At 42.3% G+C, this 14,317-nt stretch overlaps 1 protein-coding gene across 1 annotated transcript; it reads right to left on the reverse strand.

The window, feature by feature from the left end:
- Positions 1 to 491: 491 nt before the first annotated feature.
- LOC122435203 (dolichyl-diphosphooligosaccharide--protein glycosyltransferase subunit 4-like) lies at positions 492 to 4,420 on the reverse strand. The gene is made up of 2 exons (XM_043459182.1): positions 4,358 to 4,420; positions 492 to 924 (listed from the first exon to the last, which is right to left on the reverse strand). The coding sequence occupies exons 1-2, from the start codon at positions 4,388 to 4,390 to the stop codon at positions 754 to 756; spliced, it is 204 nt and encodes a 67-aa protein (XP_043315117.1). The 5' UTR covers positions 4,391 to 4,420; the 3' UTR covers positions 492 to 753.
- Between the last annotated feature and the right edge of the window lie 9,897 nt (positions 4,421 to 14,317).

The following is a 14,317-nucleotide window of genomic DNA, read 5'->3' on the forward strand; positions in this document are numbered from 1 at the left end:
GATAGTTGCTCTGCTTGGACCAAATCTATGACCTTCCTTCTAAATGCGGTCCACTTCCCATCTTCTGCATGCTGCATGTGTGTGTGCTCAGTCATGTCTGACTCTTTGTGACTCTATAGACTGTAGCTCGCCAGATTCCTCTGTCCATGGGATTCTCCAGGCAGGAATAGTGGAGTGGGTTGTCATTTCCTTCTCCAGGGGATCCCCTATCTCCATGCTACCAATATCAATTGTCTAAGTCAGAAACTTGGAAATTATCCTTGACAGTTACTCCCCCCCCCATTTCCCATGTCTAATAGATTACTGAGTCCTGCTGATTTCACCTCCTAAGTAACTCTTGAGTTCATCCAATCCTTTCCAGTACCATCCTGGCCCCAGTTATCATCATCTCTTACCTGGTCTAATGAATTAGTTCTCCACACATCTGCCCCCTCTCATCTGTTCACTCTGCAGCCAGAGTGTTTCATTTTATTTTTATTTTTTGAACACAAAAAATATATATATTTTTTATATTGGGGGGAGGGAGTAGAAAAGAAAGTAGCCCCTATACTGGGCCCTATTCAGTGGCAGCTTCTTGTTCCATAGGGTTAAGGAAGACTTTGAGGAAATAAAAGTTGTTTGGAAAAATCCAGGTGTAGTTGCTTTGTATGTTGTGATGGGTAGAAGGGATGAAGTGAAGTGTGAAGGCCCCTCACACCCTCCATCTTGCCTCAGACTATGTCCTGGAGCCCTGGGGCAGAGAAAGCGCCACTCTCATTCCTGCTTCTTGGGATTGTTGACGGCCACGTAGTGACAGAGAATGACGAGCAGGAAGAGCGACATGCCCAGCACCTTGGCGAAGATGGCGAGCTGCACCTCCGTGATCATGCTGATCAGCTGGGCTCGGTTCCGACGCGGCCTGGGGACTAGCTTGAGGTAGGAAACCTAAACCGAGCCAGAGTGTTTTAAATGCAAATCCTGCTTAAACATATCAATGCCTTTCCATGCATAAGATAAAGGTCAAAAGACTTATGGCCCTATGTTCATCATAAGATTCTCATCCTTAGCTCAACATTACAGCCACTGGTGATCCAGTGGTTTGGGCTCTGTGCCATGGGTTCAATCCCTGGTAGGGGAACTAAGGGAACTAAGATCCCACATGCTGCAGTACGGTAAAAAAAAAAAAGGGTACTGATGCCTAGGTCCAAACCCAGACCACTAAATCTGAATTTTCAGGAAGCCAAACTTGGGTATATTTTTGAAGTTCTCTGAGGATTTTAATTTTCAGCCAGAACTGGGAACCTTTTGTTCTACATAGGTACCTCCCTACCACTCCAGTTTCTTGATGGTACACATGGCCATCTTGACTCTGTTCCAGTCACACTGCCCTGCTATTAGTCTTTCGGACTGGAACATTCTTCTCCAGCCCACCCCTTTCACCTGCTGCTGCTACTGCTGCTGCTAAGTCGCTTCAGTTGTGTCCGACTCTGTGTGGCCCCATAGATGGCAGCCCACCAGGCTCCCCCGTCCCTGGGATTCTCCAGGCAAGAACATTGGAGTGGGTTGCCATTTCCTTCTCCAATGCGTGAAAGTGAAGTCGCTCAGTCGTCCGACTCTTAGCGACCCCATGGACTGCAGCCCACCAGGCTCCTCCATCCATGGAATTTTCCAGGCAAGAGTACTGGAGTGGGGTGCCATTGCTTTCTCCAACCCCTTTCACCTAGAGAGTGACAATTCATCTTTCAGATTATGGGTAATTAACTGTCATTTTCTAGCCCCCTCCCCAGGTACACATTAAATCAGATTCTTCCTAGCAGTCATCCAATCATACATTTGCATTTTATTTCGGTGGTTACTTGATTACTAAACTGTCAGCTCCATATCTGTCACTCACTGCTGAATTCTTATTAGCTAGCACAGTGGCCACCACAATATAATGGCTCAATAAATATTTGATGGTTGAATGAATGAGAGGTAAGATGAGGTATATGAAACCATATGAGCCAATTATATTCTTTGATCACAACTGAATTCCTAATCTAGGTCACACACTGAACCCCTGTGGTTGGGCCCAGTATGGAATCAATGTCCTTGATTACAGCCTAAGTCCCTTTTCACAGCTGCTTCCACCACTGGCTCTCAATCCTGGCTGCCCATTACCATCACCAGAGAAGCTTAATGAAAAAAAAAAAAAGCTGGCCCCACCCCAGACTATTTAAATCAGAACATCTGGGGGTGGGGCCTGGCCTGATTAGTTTTCTTCTCCTAGCTTTACTGAGGCATGATCAACAAATTAAAAGTGTGTGTTAATATATTTTGGTTGTACAATATGATGTGTTCTTAAAGGTGTGTCTCATGATGATTTGATCTATGTATACATTGTGAAATGATTACACAGTGGAATTGACAAATCCATCACTTCACATAGTCTCTTTTTATTTTTTTTATGGCGAGAACACTTAGGATGACTCTCAACCAAATTCAAGTGTATTGGGCTCCCCAGGTTATTTGAACTGGCACAGCTGCAGTCAAGAGCAATGCTCTGCCCCTTGTTCCAGGTGTGGTCTATGGCAGCAACTGCATCACCTGGGAGCTTTCTAGGAATGCAGAGTCTCAGGCCCCACCCACCTAAATCAGAATCTTCACTTTAACAAGGACCCCAAGCGATCTGTCCAAGCGACAACGTTTGAAAAGCAAGGCCAAGGAGCCGGGCAGCAGAGTGTGGACTTCCAGGTGCCCCCAGTTTCCAGGGGAGTGTGTGGCTGCTTGGTTGGGAGCCAGTCTCCACTTCTCCACAAGTCCCAACTTCACGGCTGCCTCGGCGTTTGGCCAGGCTGCTGGGTCGACATCCTAGTGTAGCAGTGTAAATAAGGTCTTCACATGGACCAAAAATCCCGTCCTGAAGAGCGGCAGCAAAGCCAAGCTCTGGATTTCATCGGGAGAGCTGGGACGAGCAGAGTATGTTTGCTAGGAGCCCTCTCTGACGAGTGGGAACAATAGAAGAAAGCACCAACCCTCGCGGTCCCGTCACGTCCCTGCACCCAACTACCCGCAGGGCTGGGTCTCGCAACCCCTGCCCGCATTGCTGAGCAGAGATGCTTGTGGGGAATGGCTCTCAGAGCTGCAGCTTCCTGCAACTCTCCCCCACCCCACCCCACCCCTCTCCCCGCTCCTCCCCAAAGCGATCAGACAGGTTCCGACTGTCTGCCCGGATTTGGCCTGATTCTTGGGCTGGGCCGAGTAGGTGGAGCCGGGACCAGGCTTTGGGCGTCACGCTCGCTGCCTACGTTCCCCGCGACCCGGCCGGTTAGGGGAGACGTGAGCCCGGGGCTGGCTGCAGGCCCCAGGGCGCCGGCGGGCTGCTCTGCCCCCCGGGGCGGACTGAGCGCGTGGCTTCCCGGGCTGGCTGGCACTGCCCGCGCCGCCGCCCGCCCGCGGGTCGGGTTGCCCGGCCAGGAAATGTCTTCTTACTGGAAAGACGGCTGCTGTCTGCTGCGGCAGCGGGTGGCAGAGGCAGAGTCTGAAATCAATTTGCACAAGCCCCGAGTGACCAAAAAACTTTGTGTTCGTTTCGGGGAGTGTTCCGCTGGAACCAGCGTTTTTTTTGTTTTGTTTTTTTAAAGCCACCTGTTGGGTCCCAGTTCGTAAAAGAGCCCACCCCAACCCCACCCGAGGAGGGTGAGAGTGTAGGAAGCATTCCCACGGTGGAGGAGGCTTTCACATCACTGGAGGCGCTCAGTCACAGAGCCCAGGGCACAGTCCCTCCAGAGCCAGCTGTTTGCCATGTAACTGAGAGCTGAGTCCTCTGAGGACACTGGGACCGTTGGGTAAACACTCTCCTTGTCTCTCCAGCAGCTGAGGGAAGCCAGGGCACCCAGTTGTTGCTCAGCCAAAGAGCCAAGGTGCCTCCTTCTAAAAGTCGCAGGCACTGGGTCCTTCCCTGCAGGACACATAGCTTCTGAGAAAAGCAGACCATGGCCCTTTTCACGGGAAAACCTATCTATAAAATCCTGTGCCTGAAATCTCTAGAAGGTTAGAACCCAGAGTTGACTAAGTCTCCGCTTGAAACCAGGTCAGAGCCCTGGCTTACGAGGGGCAGTGAGGAGGGCCACAGTGAATGCAGCAGGTAGGTAGTGAGGGCAGCCGTAAACCTCCCAGGAGTTCCTTCACAGGTGGTGTTATGAGCCATCCCCTTCTGAGAACTACATTTTCTTCAAGTTACTTTGAGGTTGTTTCTGTCTGTTTTGTGGTCCTTTCCCCATTCATTTGTTATTTAAAAAATAAAGCAGTTTATACACACATCAGCAAAAAAAAAAAAAAATAATAATAATAATCCTGTGCATGGATGCTCAGCACTGGCCCTGAGGCTTGTACCCACCTGCCTCCATCTTGGCGGTGGTTCCCTGGGCATGGGCCTGGTCACCACTAAGAAATTGGCTCCCTTGTCAGCTCACTCCCACTCCTTGCCTTCTTTCTCCTGTTTCCTTAAGATTTTCTTACTCTTCTCTTGTTCTCTCCAGCTTTCTTCATCATCTCTCCCCATTCATTCCATCTCTCCTTCTCTTCCTTCCTCCTCCTTCCTTCCTTATTCATTTTTTTTTTTTAAATGCACTCATCAGGTATTAGGGCTTCCCTGGTGGCTCAGTGGTAAAGAATCTGCCTATTAATGCAGGAGCTGTGGGAGACACGGGTTCGATCCTTGGGTGGGGAAGATCTCCTGAAGAAGGAAATGGCAGCCCCCTCTAGTAGTCTTGCCTGGGAAATTCCTGTGGACAGAGGAGCCTGACAGGACACAGTCCATGGGGTTACAAAAGAGTCAGACATGACTTAGTGACTGAACAAAAACATTAGGTATTAAGCACTGTAGTAGTAAGCTCAGGTTGCCATAATTAACACACTGTGGATTGGGTGGCTTAAACAACAGAAATTTATTTGTCACAGTCCTGGAGACTGGAGTCTGAGATCAAAGTGCCCACATGGTAAGGTCTTGGTGAGACTCTCTCCCTGGCTTGCAGCCTTTTTCCGCTGTGTCTTCACGTGGCCGAGGGGAGGGGGCTATTTCTCTCTCTTTCTCTCTTTTCTTCTTATCAGGCCACAGTACTATGGGATTAGGGTCCACCCTCATGACCTCATTTAACCAGATGCGAGCAGTATTGTTAACAAAGTGTGAACAGAACGCAAAAGGAGAATGGAGGGGCAGGAGTGAATAGATGCCTCGAGAAATCAAGGTGGGTTTGACAGAAGAGGTGACTTTTGAGCTGGCTCTTGAAGCATGAGAATGAGTTTGCCAGACAAAGAAGGGAGGAACTATATTTCAGGCAAAAAGAGTGGCATGTGCAAAAGCATAGAGTTGTGAAAGGGTGTGGCCTGCTTGATGAGCAGTGAAAATTTTTGTAGTAGTAGAGATGAGAGTGTATAAGGAGGTGTGGCAGGGGATGCTGGAGGTGCAACATGGAACTCTCTTATGAAGGGTTCAAACAAGAAATGATGATGGCCCAAGCCAAGGTAGGGACAGTGGGGATGGAAAGTAAGAACAGAATGCTGGAGACATTAGCGAGACCAACTTGGCTGACTGAATGGTGGAGTGAAGAGGCAGGAGGGGAGAACAACTCCTGGATTTTGAGCTTAGGGGACTGGCATCATGGACTGAGATATGGAAGGAAGAGTAGGTCTGAGGTGGGGGGTGAGAGTACAAATAGCGACTGTGAGGTATCTCCAGGACATCCTGCCGAGGTAAGCTAGATGCGGAGAGTGAAGTAGGAATGGAACAAACTCTGTGTAGGTTCATGAACATGTGTGAGGAAAGTATCTGATGTTGGGGAGAGAACTACGCCAAATGATTAGAGGGACTGGAGCTTAGCATTCACAAAGGGCTGCGAATAATGCTGGTTCCCATCCAGCTAAAACGAGGCAATGGCGAGAGTACACAGAACGGTCTTGCCTTGGTATTAGAGAATAATTAGTTCTACACTGAGCACCGCTCTGGTCTCATCTAACAAAGCTTAACAGCAAGACCCAAGAGGGATTAAACAATTTCCAAGAAATGTAGCTAAGTCCCAGAACAAAGTTCAAGAGTATACATAGCAAGGTTTCTCAACTTCAGAACAACTGACATTTTGAGCTAGATAATTCTTTGTTGTGCGGGCTGTCCTGTACATTGGAGGGTGTTTACCATCATACCTGGCCTCTACTTATTGGATGCCAAGACCAGAGAAACAAAGCTATCCCTGGTTGGGAACCACTGATTGTAGGAATACAGTCATAGTAAAGAATCCAACAAAGTAGAACTCACAATGTGTGGCTCCAATAAAAAAATTACCTGGCCTTGACAGAGCAGGAAACTATGGCCAATAAGAAGATGGTAAATCATTAACTGAAGTCAAATCAGGACTGATTTACAGTTAAAACTGGTAAACAAGGATACTAAAACAGTTATTGTAACTGTATTCCAGATGTTCAGAAAGTTAACTAGAGCCATGGAAGGTAATTTTAAATACCCAAATCAAACTTATAGAGGTGAAAACTACAACACGTGAGGTGAAAAATACATTGGATGGAATTAATGGCAGATTAGACACTGCAGAATAAAAGGCTAGTGAACTTGAACACAAAGCAGTAGAAAGGATTCAAAATGAAATACACACAGAAAAGAGAATTAAAAAAATGAACAGAACATCAGTGAGTTGTAGGAAAAATTCAAGTGGTATAATCTAAATATAATTGGAGTCACTGGGGGGGAAAAAGAGACAAGAGGGAACAGAAAAATATTTGAAGAAATAATGGCTAAATTTTTTCCAAATTTGATGAAGATTAAAAACTCAGAGATCCAAGGAACTCAGCAAACTCCAAGTACAAGAAATATGAAGAAAATGACACCAATACACATCATAATCAAATTTCTCAACATCAGTGATAAAGAGAACATCTTAACAGCAGCTGGAGTAAAGGGGCGTTTTATGTACAGAGAAACAAAGATAAGACTTCTCATTGTAAACAATGCAAATGAGAAGACTGTAAAGCAAAATCTTTCTAAAAACAAAGACAAAAACCCCTGTTAAGCAGGGATTCTATATCAGGTAAAAATATCTTTCAAAAAGGAAGGCCAGGGAATTCCCTGGTGGTCCAGTGGTTAGGGCTTGACCCATTCACTGTCAAGTTTGATCTCTGGTCAGGGAACTAAGATCCTGCAAGCTGCCTGGCAGGGTCAAAAAAAAAAAAAGAAAGAAAGAAATACCAAATAGACACATACAACCAGAAATGGAAGGAAGATGATAGTAGATGAAAATATGGATCTACGCAAAGGAAGAAATATTAATAGTAACCATATGGGTAAATAGATAAGATTTTTAAAAATTATTTAAATATCTTTGACAGGATTATTTAAGCAAAAATAATAATAATGCAATGTGGGATTTATAATGTACATAACAAAATGTATGACAACAGTGGGAGGGGAGAAAAGGGCATATATTTACTATTGTAAATATGTTTTAATGGTATAGGTTATGTGGTATATACCATTTGAAGATCAACTGAGGTAAGTTAAAGACGTTTACTATAAACCTAAAAGTAACCACTAAAATAACAGAACAGAGGCATAGCTGATAAATAAATGAGATAAAATAGAATCATAAAAGATATTCAATTAGTCCCAAAAAAGACAGAAATAAGAAAAAGAAAAAAGGAAACAAAGAACAGATGAGACAAATAGAAAACAGATAACAATATGATAAACTTAAATCTAACTATGTCAATAATTAATTGAAATATAAATGATTTAAATACCCAAATAAAATGCAGAGATTATAATTGGATATAAAAGCAAGAACCAATTATATGCTGCCTACAAGTACAGAACTTCAGAAAACTAAGATCATAGTATCCGGTCCCATCACTTCATGGCAAATAGATGGGGAAACAGTGGAAACAGTGGCTGACTTTATTTTGGGGGGCTCCAAAATCACAGCAGATGGTGATTGCAGCCATGAAATTAAAAGACTCTTACTCCTTGGAAGGAAAGTTATGACCAACCTAGACAGCATATTAAAAAGCAGAGACATTACTTTGTCAACAAAGGTCCATCTAATCAAGGCTATGGTTTTTCCAGTGGTCCTGTCTGGATGTGAGAGTTGGACTATAAAGAATTCTGCTGCTGAGCACAGAAGAATTGATGCTTTTAAACTGTGGTGTTGGAGAAGATTCTTGAGAGTCCCTTGGACTGCAAGGAGATCCAACCAGTCCATCCTAAAGGAGATCAGTCCTGGGTGTTCATTGGAGGGACTGATGTTGAAGCTGAAACTCCAATATTTTGGCCACCTGATGTGAAGAGCTGACTCATTTGAAAAGACCCTGATGTTGGGAAATTTTGAAGGCGGGAGGAGAAGGGGATGACAGAGGATGAGATGGTTAGATGGCATCACCGACTCAATGGACATGAGTTTGGGTGGACTCTGGGAGTTGGTGATGGACAGGGAGGCCTGGCGTGCTGTGGTTCATGGGGTTGCAAAGAGTCGGACACGACTGAGCAACCGAACTGAACTGAACTGAACTGAGCAAGTACAGATCTTCTTCTACTCACTTTGGGGTTAAGTTCCAACAAATCAATCATAAGCTGAAAATTCATTTAATACACCTAACTTACTGATGCCAGGAAAGACTGAAGGTAAAAGAAGGGAGTGGCAGAGGATGAGATGGTTAGATAGCATCACTGACTCAATGGATGTGAGTTTGAGCAAACTCCTGGAGATAGTGAAGGATAGGGGAGCCTGGTGTGCTGCAGTCCATGGTGTGGCAAAGAGTTGGACATGATTTAGTGACTGAACAACAACAACAACACTGAACATCATGGCTTAGGCAAACCTACCTTAAACATGGTCAGAACACTTACATTAGCCTACAGTTGGGCAAAAATGATCTAACACAAAGTCTAAGTGTTATATATCTCATGTAGTTCAATGAATACTGAAAGTTACAAACAGAATAGTTGTCTGGATATAGAATAGTTCTAAGTGTATTGATTATTTACCCTCATGATCACATGGCTGACTGGGAGCTGTGACTGAGTGCCACCATCCAGCATCACAAGAGAGTATGGTGCCATATGTTGCTAGCCTAGGGAAAAAAAATCAAAATTCAAAATTTGAATTATGGTTTCTATTGAATATGTATTGCTTTACACCATCATAAGGTCGAAAATCACAAGTTAAACCACTGTAAATCAGGGACTGTCTGTAAATCATTTTAGCTATAAAGTTTAAAATAGGTTAAAAAAGTTAAGGTATGGTAAAATGATACACCATGGTAACACTAATCAACAGAAATTTGGAACAGCAGTATTAAATGATATTAAGCAAAAGTTAATATCAGAGATAAAGGTCATTTCATAGTGATAAGTGGATCAGTTTATTAAGAGGACATGACAATCCTAAGCATTTATGTACCACATAACAGAACTTCAAAATACATGATGCAAAGGCCAACAGAACTACAGGTAGAAACAGAAAAGTTCAAAGTTACAGTAGAAAATTTCAACTCTCATCTTTTGTTAATAGATAAAATAAGTAGGCAGAAAATTAGTGGCAAGGATCTAGAAGATAAGTATAACACCATCAACCAACTTGATCTAATTGACAGTTATAGAACATTCCACCCAACAACAGCAGAATACATACTCTTTTCATGAGCATACAGTACATTTACCAATAGATAGATAATATTCTGGGCCACAAATCTCAAAAATTCAAAATAATTAAGTCACACAAAGTATATTCTCTGACTACAATTAATTTAAATTAGAAACCAACAACAGAAAAATCTCTGGAAATTTCCCAAATATCTGGAAACTAAATCACACACTTCTAAATAATCCACAAGGCAAAGAAGAAAAAAAAATGTAGAGACTATTATGAAATGGATAAAAATGAAAACACAACATAACATAATTTGTGAGATGCCACTCAGCTTCCATAATAAAAATCTAGAGAAAGATGAACAAATTAAACCCAAAGTAAGTAGACAAAAGGAAATAATAAAGATCAGAATAGAAATTGAGGAAATATGGAGAAGGAAATGGCAACCCACTCCGTATTCTTGCCTGGAAAAGTCCATGGACAGAGGAGCCTGGCGGGCTGAAGTCCATGGGATTACATGACTGAGCATGTGTGCACAAGGGTGGAGGGAAATGGGTTGGTAGCAATAAAGTGGTAGAACTAAAAAAAAAAAAAAAGAAAGAAATTGAGGAAATAGAAAAGAAATAAACAATAGAGAAGATAAATGAAACCAAAAGCTGATTCTTTGAGAAGATCAATAAAATTGTTAATCTCTACCCAGACTGATCAGAAAAAGAAGAAAGAAGACACAAATTGCCAATATGAGGAATGACAGAGGTGACATAACTACTGATTCTACAGATATTAAAAGGATACTAAGGGAATATTATAAATAATAAATTTGACAACTTAGATGAAATGGACAGGTCTCTTGGAAAACACAAAAGCTCACTCAAGAAGAAATGGGTACTGTGACTAGCTCTCCATTAGGGAAAGTGAATTTATAGTTAAACACATGCTACAAAGACATCTTCTTGGCCAAATGGCTTCACTAATGAATTCTATAAAACATTTAAAGAAGTAATACCAATTCTATACAAAGTCTTCCAGAAAGTTGAAAAGGAAAACATAGTTCCCCATTAATTCTATTTGTGTTTATTATCAGCATTACCATGATAACAAAACCAGAAAAAGACATAACAAGAAAACTACAGACCAATATCTCTCATAAATACAGATGTAAAACTTTAACAAATCAATGTAACTAAATATATAAAAAGAATATAGCCACATCAAGTGTGGTTTTTTCCAGCAAGGCAAATTTGGTTTACCATTTGAAAATCAAGCAGTTGTAATTCACCATATTAATGAACAAAAAAACTCTAAGCATATGATTATTTCAATAGATGCAGAAAAAGAATTTGACAAAATCCAACATCTATTCCTAAGGAAAACTCTCAGCAAGCTAGAAATAGAAGGAAACTTCCTCAACTTGATGAAGGGTATTATAAAAAACCTACAGTTAACATAACATTTAATGGTCAACTACCGAATTCTTTCCCTCTAAGATCAGGAGCAAGACAAGGATGTCTGTCCTTATTCAACATTTACTGGAAGTTCTAGTCAATGCATATAGTTAAGAAAATGAAACAAAAAGCATCTAGATAAGAAAGGAAGACCTAAAACTTTATTTGCAGATAACATGATCATCTATGTAGAAAATCTACTGAGATCTACAAGAAAGCTACTAGAGCTACGAAGTGACGTTAGCAAGGTTTCAGAATACAAGATCACTTTTTTTTTTTACAAGATCACATTTTATTTCTATATACTAGCAACAAAAATAATTGGAAATTGAAGGTTTTTTTTTTTTTTTAATTCTTGGCTGCATGCCCACAGCATGTGGGACCAGGGATTGAACCCATTGGAAGGTGGAGCCTGAACCATTGGACTGCCAAGGAAGTTCCAGAAACTGAAGTTTTCAAACAATGCTGTTTACGATTCAATGGGGAAAAAATAGCCTTTCCAACAAATGTTGCTGGAATAAATGGATATCCACATGCAAAAGAATGAAGCTGGTCTCCTTCCTAGCACCATACATAAAAGTTAACTCAAAATAGATCCTAGGCCTAAATGTAAGAGAGGTGAAACTGTAAAATTCTTAGAAGAAAACATAGCTGTAAATCTGTATGCCCTTGGATTAGGCAATTGTTTTTTAGATATGACACCACAAGCAAGAGCAACCAAACAAAATATAGACACATTGGGTTTAATCAACATTAAAAATTTTGTGCATCAAAGGACACTATGAAGAAAGTGAAAAAGTGCACAGAATGGGAGAAAATATTTGCAAATCATACATTTGATAAGGGTCTAGCATCCCACAATATAAAAGAATTCTTACAACTCAACAATAAAAAGATAAAAACTCAAGTAAAGACTGGGCAAAAGGGACTTCACTGATGGTACAGTGGTTGAGAATTTGCCACGCAATGCGGGTGGCCTGGGTTTGATCCCTGGTGGGAGAACAAAGATCCCACATGCCAAGGATCAACTAAACCCACGTGTCACAGCTACTGAAGCCAGAAACCTCTGGGGCCTGTGAGACACAACTAGAGAGTCCATGCACAGCCATGAAAGGATCTCACACAATGCAATGAAGATCCTGCATGCTGAAACTGAGACCCGATGCAGCCAAATAAAATAATAAATAAGTAAATATGTGAAAAAAACAATGGCAAAAGATCTGAACAGACACTTCTCCAAAGAAATCTCTAAATGGTTACACATGAAACATCATTAGTCATTCAGTTCAGTTCAGTCACTCAGTCGTGTCCGACTCTGCGACCCCATGAATTGCAGCACACCAGGCCTCCCTGTCCATCACAAACTCCCAGAGTTTACTCAAACTCATGTCCATCGAGTCAGTGATGCCATCCAGCCATCTCATCCTCTGTCGTCCCCTTCTCCTCCTGCCCCCAATCCCTCCCAGCATCAGGGTCTTTTCCAATGAGTCAACTCTTCGCATGAGGTGGCCAAAGTATTGGAGTTTCAGCTTCAACATCAGTCCTTCCAATGAACACCCAGGACTTACTCCTTCAGGATGGACTGGTTGGATCTCCTTGCAGTCCAAGGGACTCTCAAGAGTCTTCTCCAACACCACAGTTCAAACACATCAATTTTTCAGCGCTCAGCTTTCTTCACAGTCCAACTTTCACATCCATACATGATCACTGGAAAAACCATAGCCTTCACCAGACAGAACTTTGTTGGCAAAGTAATGTCTCTGCTTTTTAATATGCTAGCTAGGTTGGTCATAACCTTCCTTCCAAGGAGTAAGCGTCTTTTAATTTCATGGCTGCAGTAACCATCTGCAGTGATTTTTGGAGCCCAAAAAAATAAAATCTGACACTGTTTCCACTGTCTCCCCATCTATTTCCCATGAGGTGATGGGACCAGATGCCATGATCTTAGTTTTCTGAATATTGAGCTTTAAGCCAACTTTTTCCACTCTCCTCTTTCATTTTCATCAAGAGGTTTTTTTAGTTCCTCTTCATTTTCTGCCGTAAGGGTGGTGTCATCTGCATATCTGAAGTTATTGATATTTCTCCCGGCAATCTTCATTCCAGCTTGTGTTTCTTCCAGCCCAGCGTTTCTCATGATGTACTCTGCATATAAGTTAAATAAGCAGGGTGACAATATACAGCCTTGATGTACTCCTTTTCCTATTTGGAACCAGTCTGTTGGTCCATGTCCAGTTCTAACTGTTGCTTCCTGACCTGCATACAGGTTTCTCAAGAGGCAGGTCAGGTGGTCTGGTATTCCCATCTCCTTCAGAATTTTCCACAGTTTATTGTGATCCACACAGTCGAAGGCTTTGACGTAGTCAATAAAGCAGAAATAGATGTTTTTCTGGAACTCTCTTGCTTTTTTGATGATCCAGCGGATGTTGGCAATTTGATCTCTGGTTCCTCTGCCTTTTCTAAAACCAGCTTGAACATCTGGAAGTTCTCAGTTCACGTATTGCTGAAGCCTGGCTTGGAGAATTTTGAGCATTACCTTACTAGTGTGTGAGATGAGTGCAATTGTGCAATAGTTTGAGCATTCTTTGGGATTGCCTTTCTTAGGGATTGGAATGAAAACAGACCTTTTCCAGTCCTGTGGCCACTGTTGAGTTTTCCAAATTTGCTGGCATATTGAGTGCAGCACTTTCACAGGGACATGCAAATCAAAATCACAGTTAGATACCATCTCACATGCATTAGGATGGTTATAACAAAAGCAAGAGTGGAAAATACGTGTTGGGGGAGAATGTGGAAAAATTGGAACCCTTATACATTGCTGGTGGGAATGTAGAATGGTGCAACTGCTGTGGAAAATGCTTTGGCAGTTTCTCACAAAGTTAATCATAGAGTTCCTATAGTAGTAGTAGTGTTAGTGGCTCAGTCATGTCCGACTCTTTGCAACCCTATGGACTGTAGCCCGCCAGGCTCCTCTGTCCATGGAATTCTCCAGGCAAGAATACTGGAGTGGGTTGTCATTTCCTCCTCCAGGGGAACTTTCCAACCCAGAGATCGAACCTGGGTTTCCTGCATTGCAGGCAGATTCTTTACCATCTGAGTCACCAGGGAAGCCCTATATAGAGTTCCTATATGACCCAACAATTCCACTCCTAGGTATACACAGCCACGGGAGAGCTGAAAACATGTTCACACAGAAACTTGTACACAAACATTTATACCATCATTATTCATAGTAGTCCAAAAATGATAACCACTACAAATGTTCAT

This window comes from Cervus canadensis, chromosome X (genome assembly GCF_019320065.1).
Source record: "Cervus canadensis isolate Bull #8, Minnesota chromosome X, ASM1932006v1, whole genome shotgun sequence".
Taxonomy (NCBI): domain Eukaryota; kingdom Metazoa; phylum Chordata; class Mammalia; order Artiodactyla; family Cervidae; genus Cervus; species Cervus canadensis.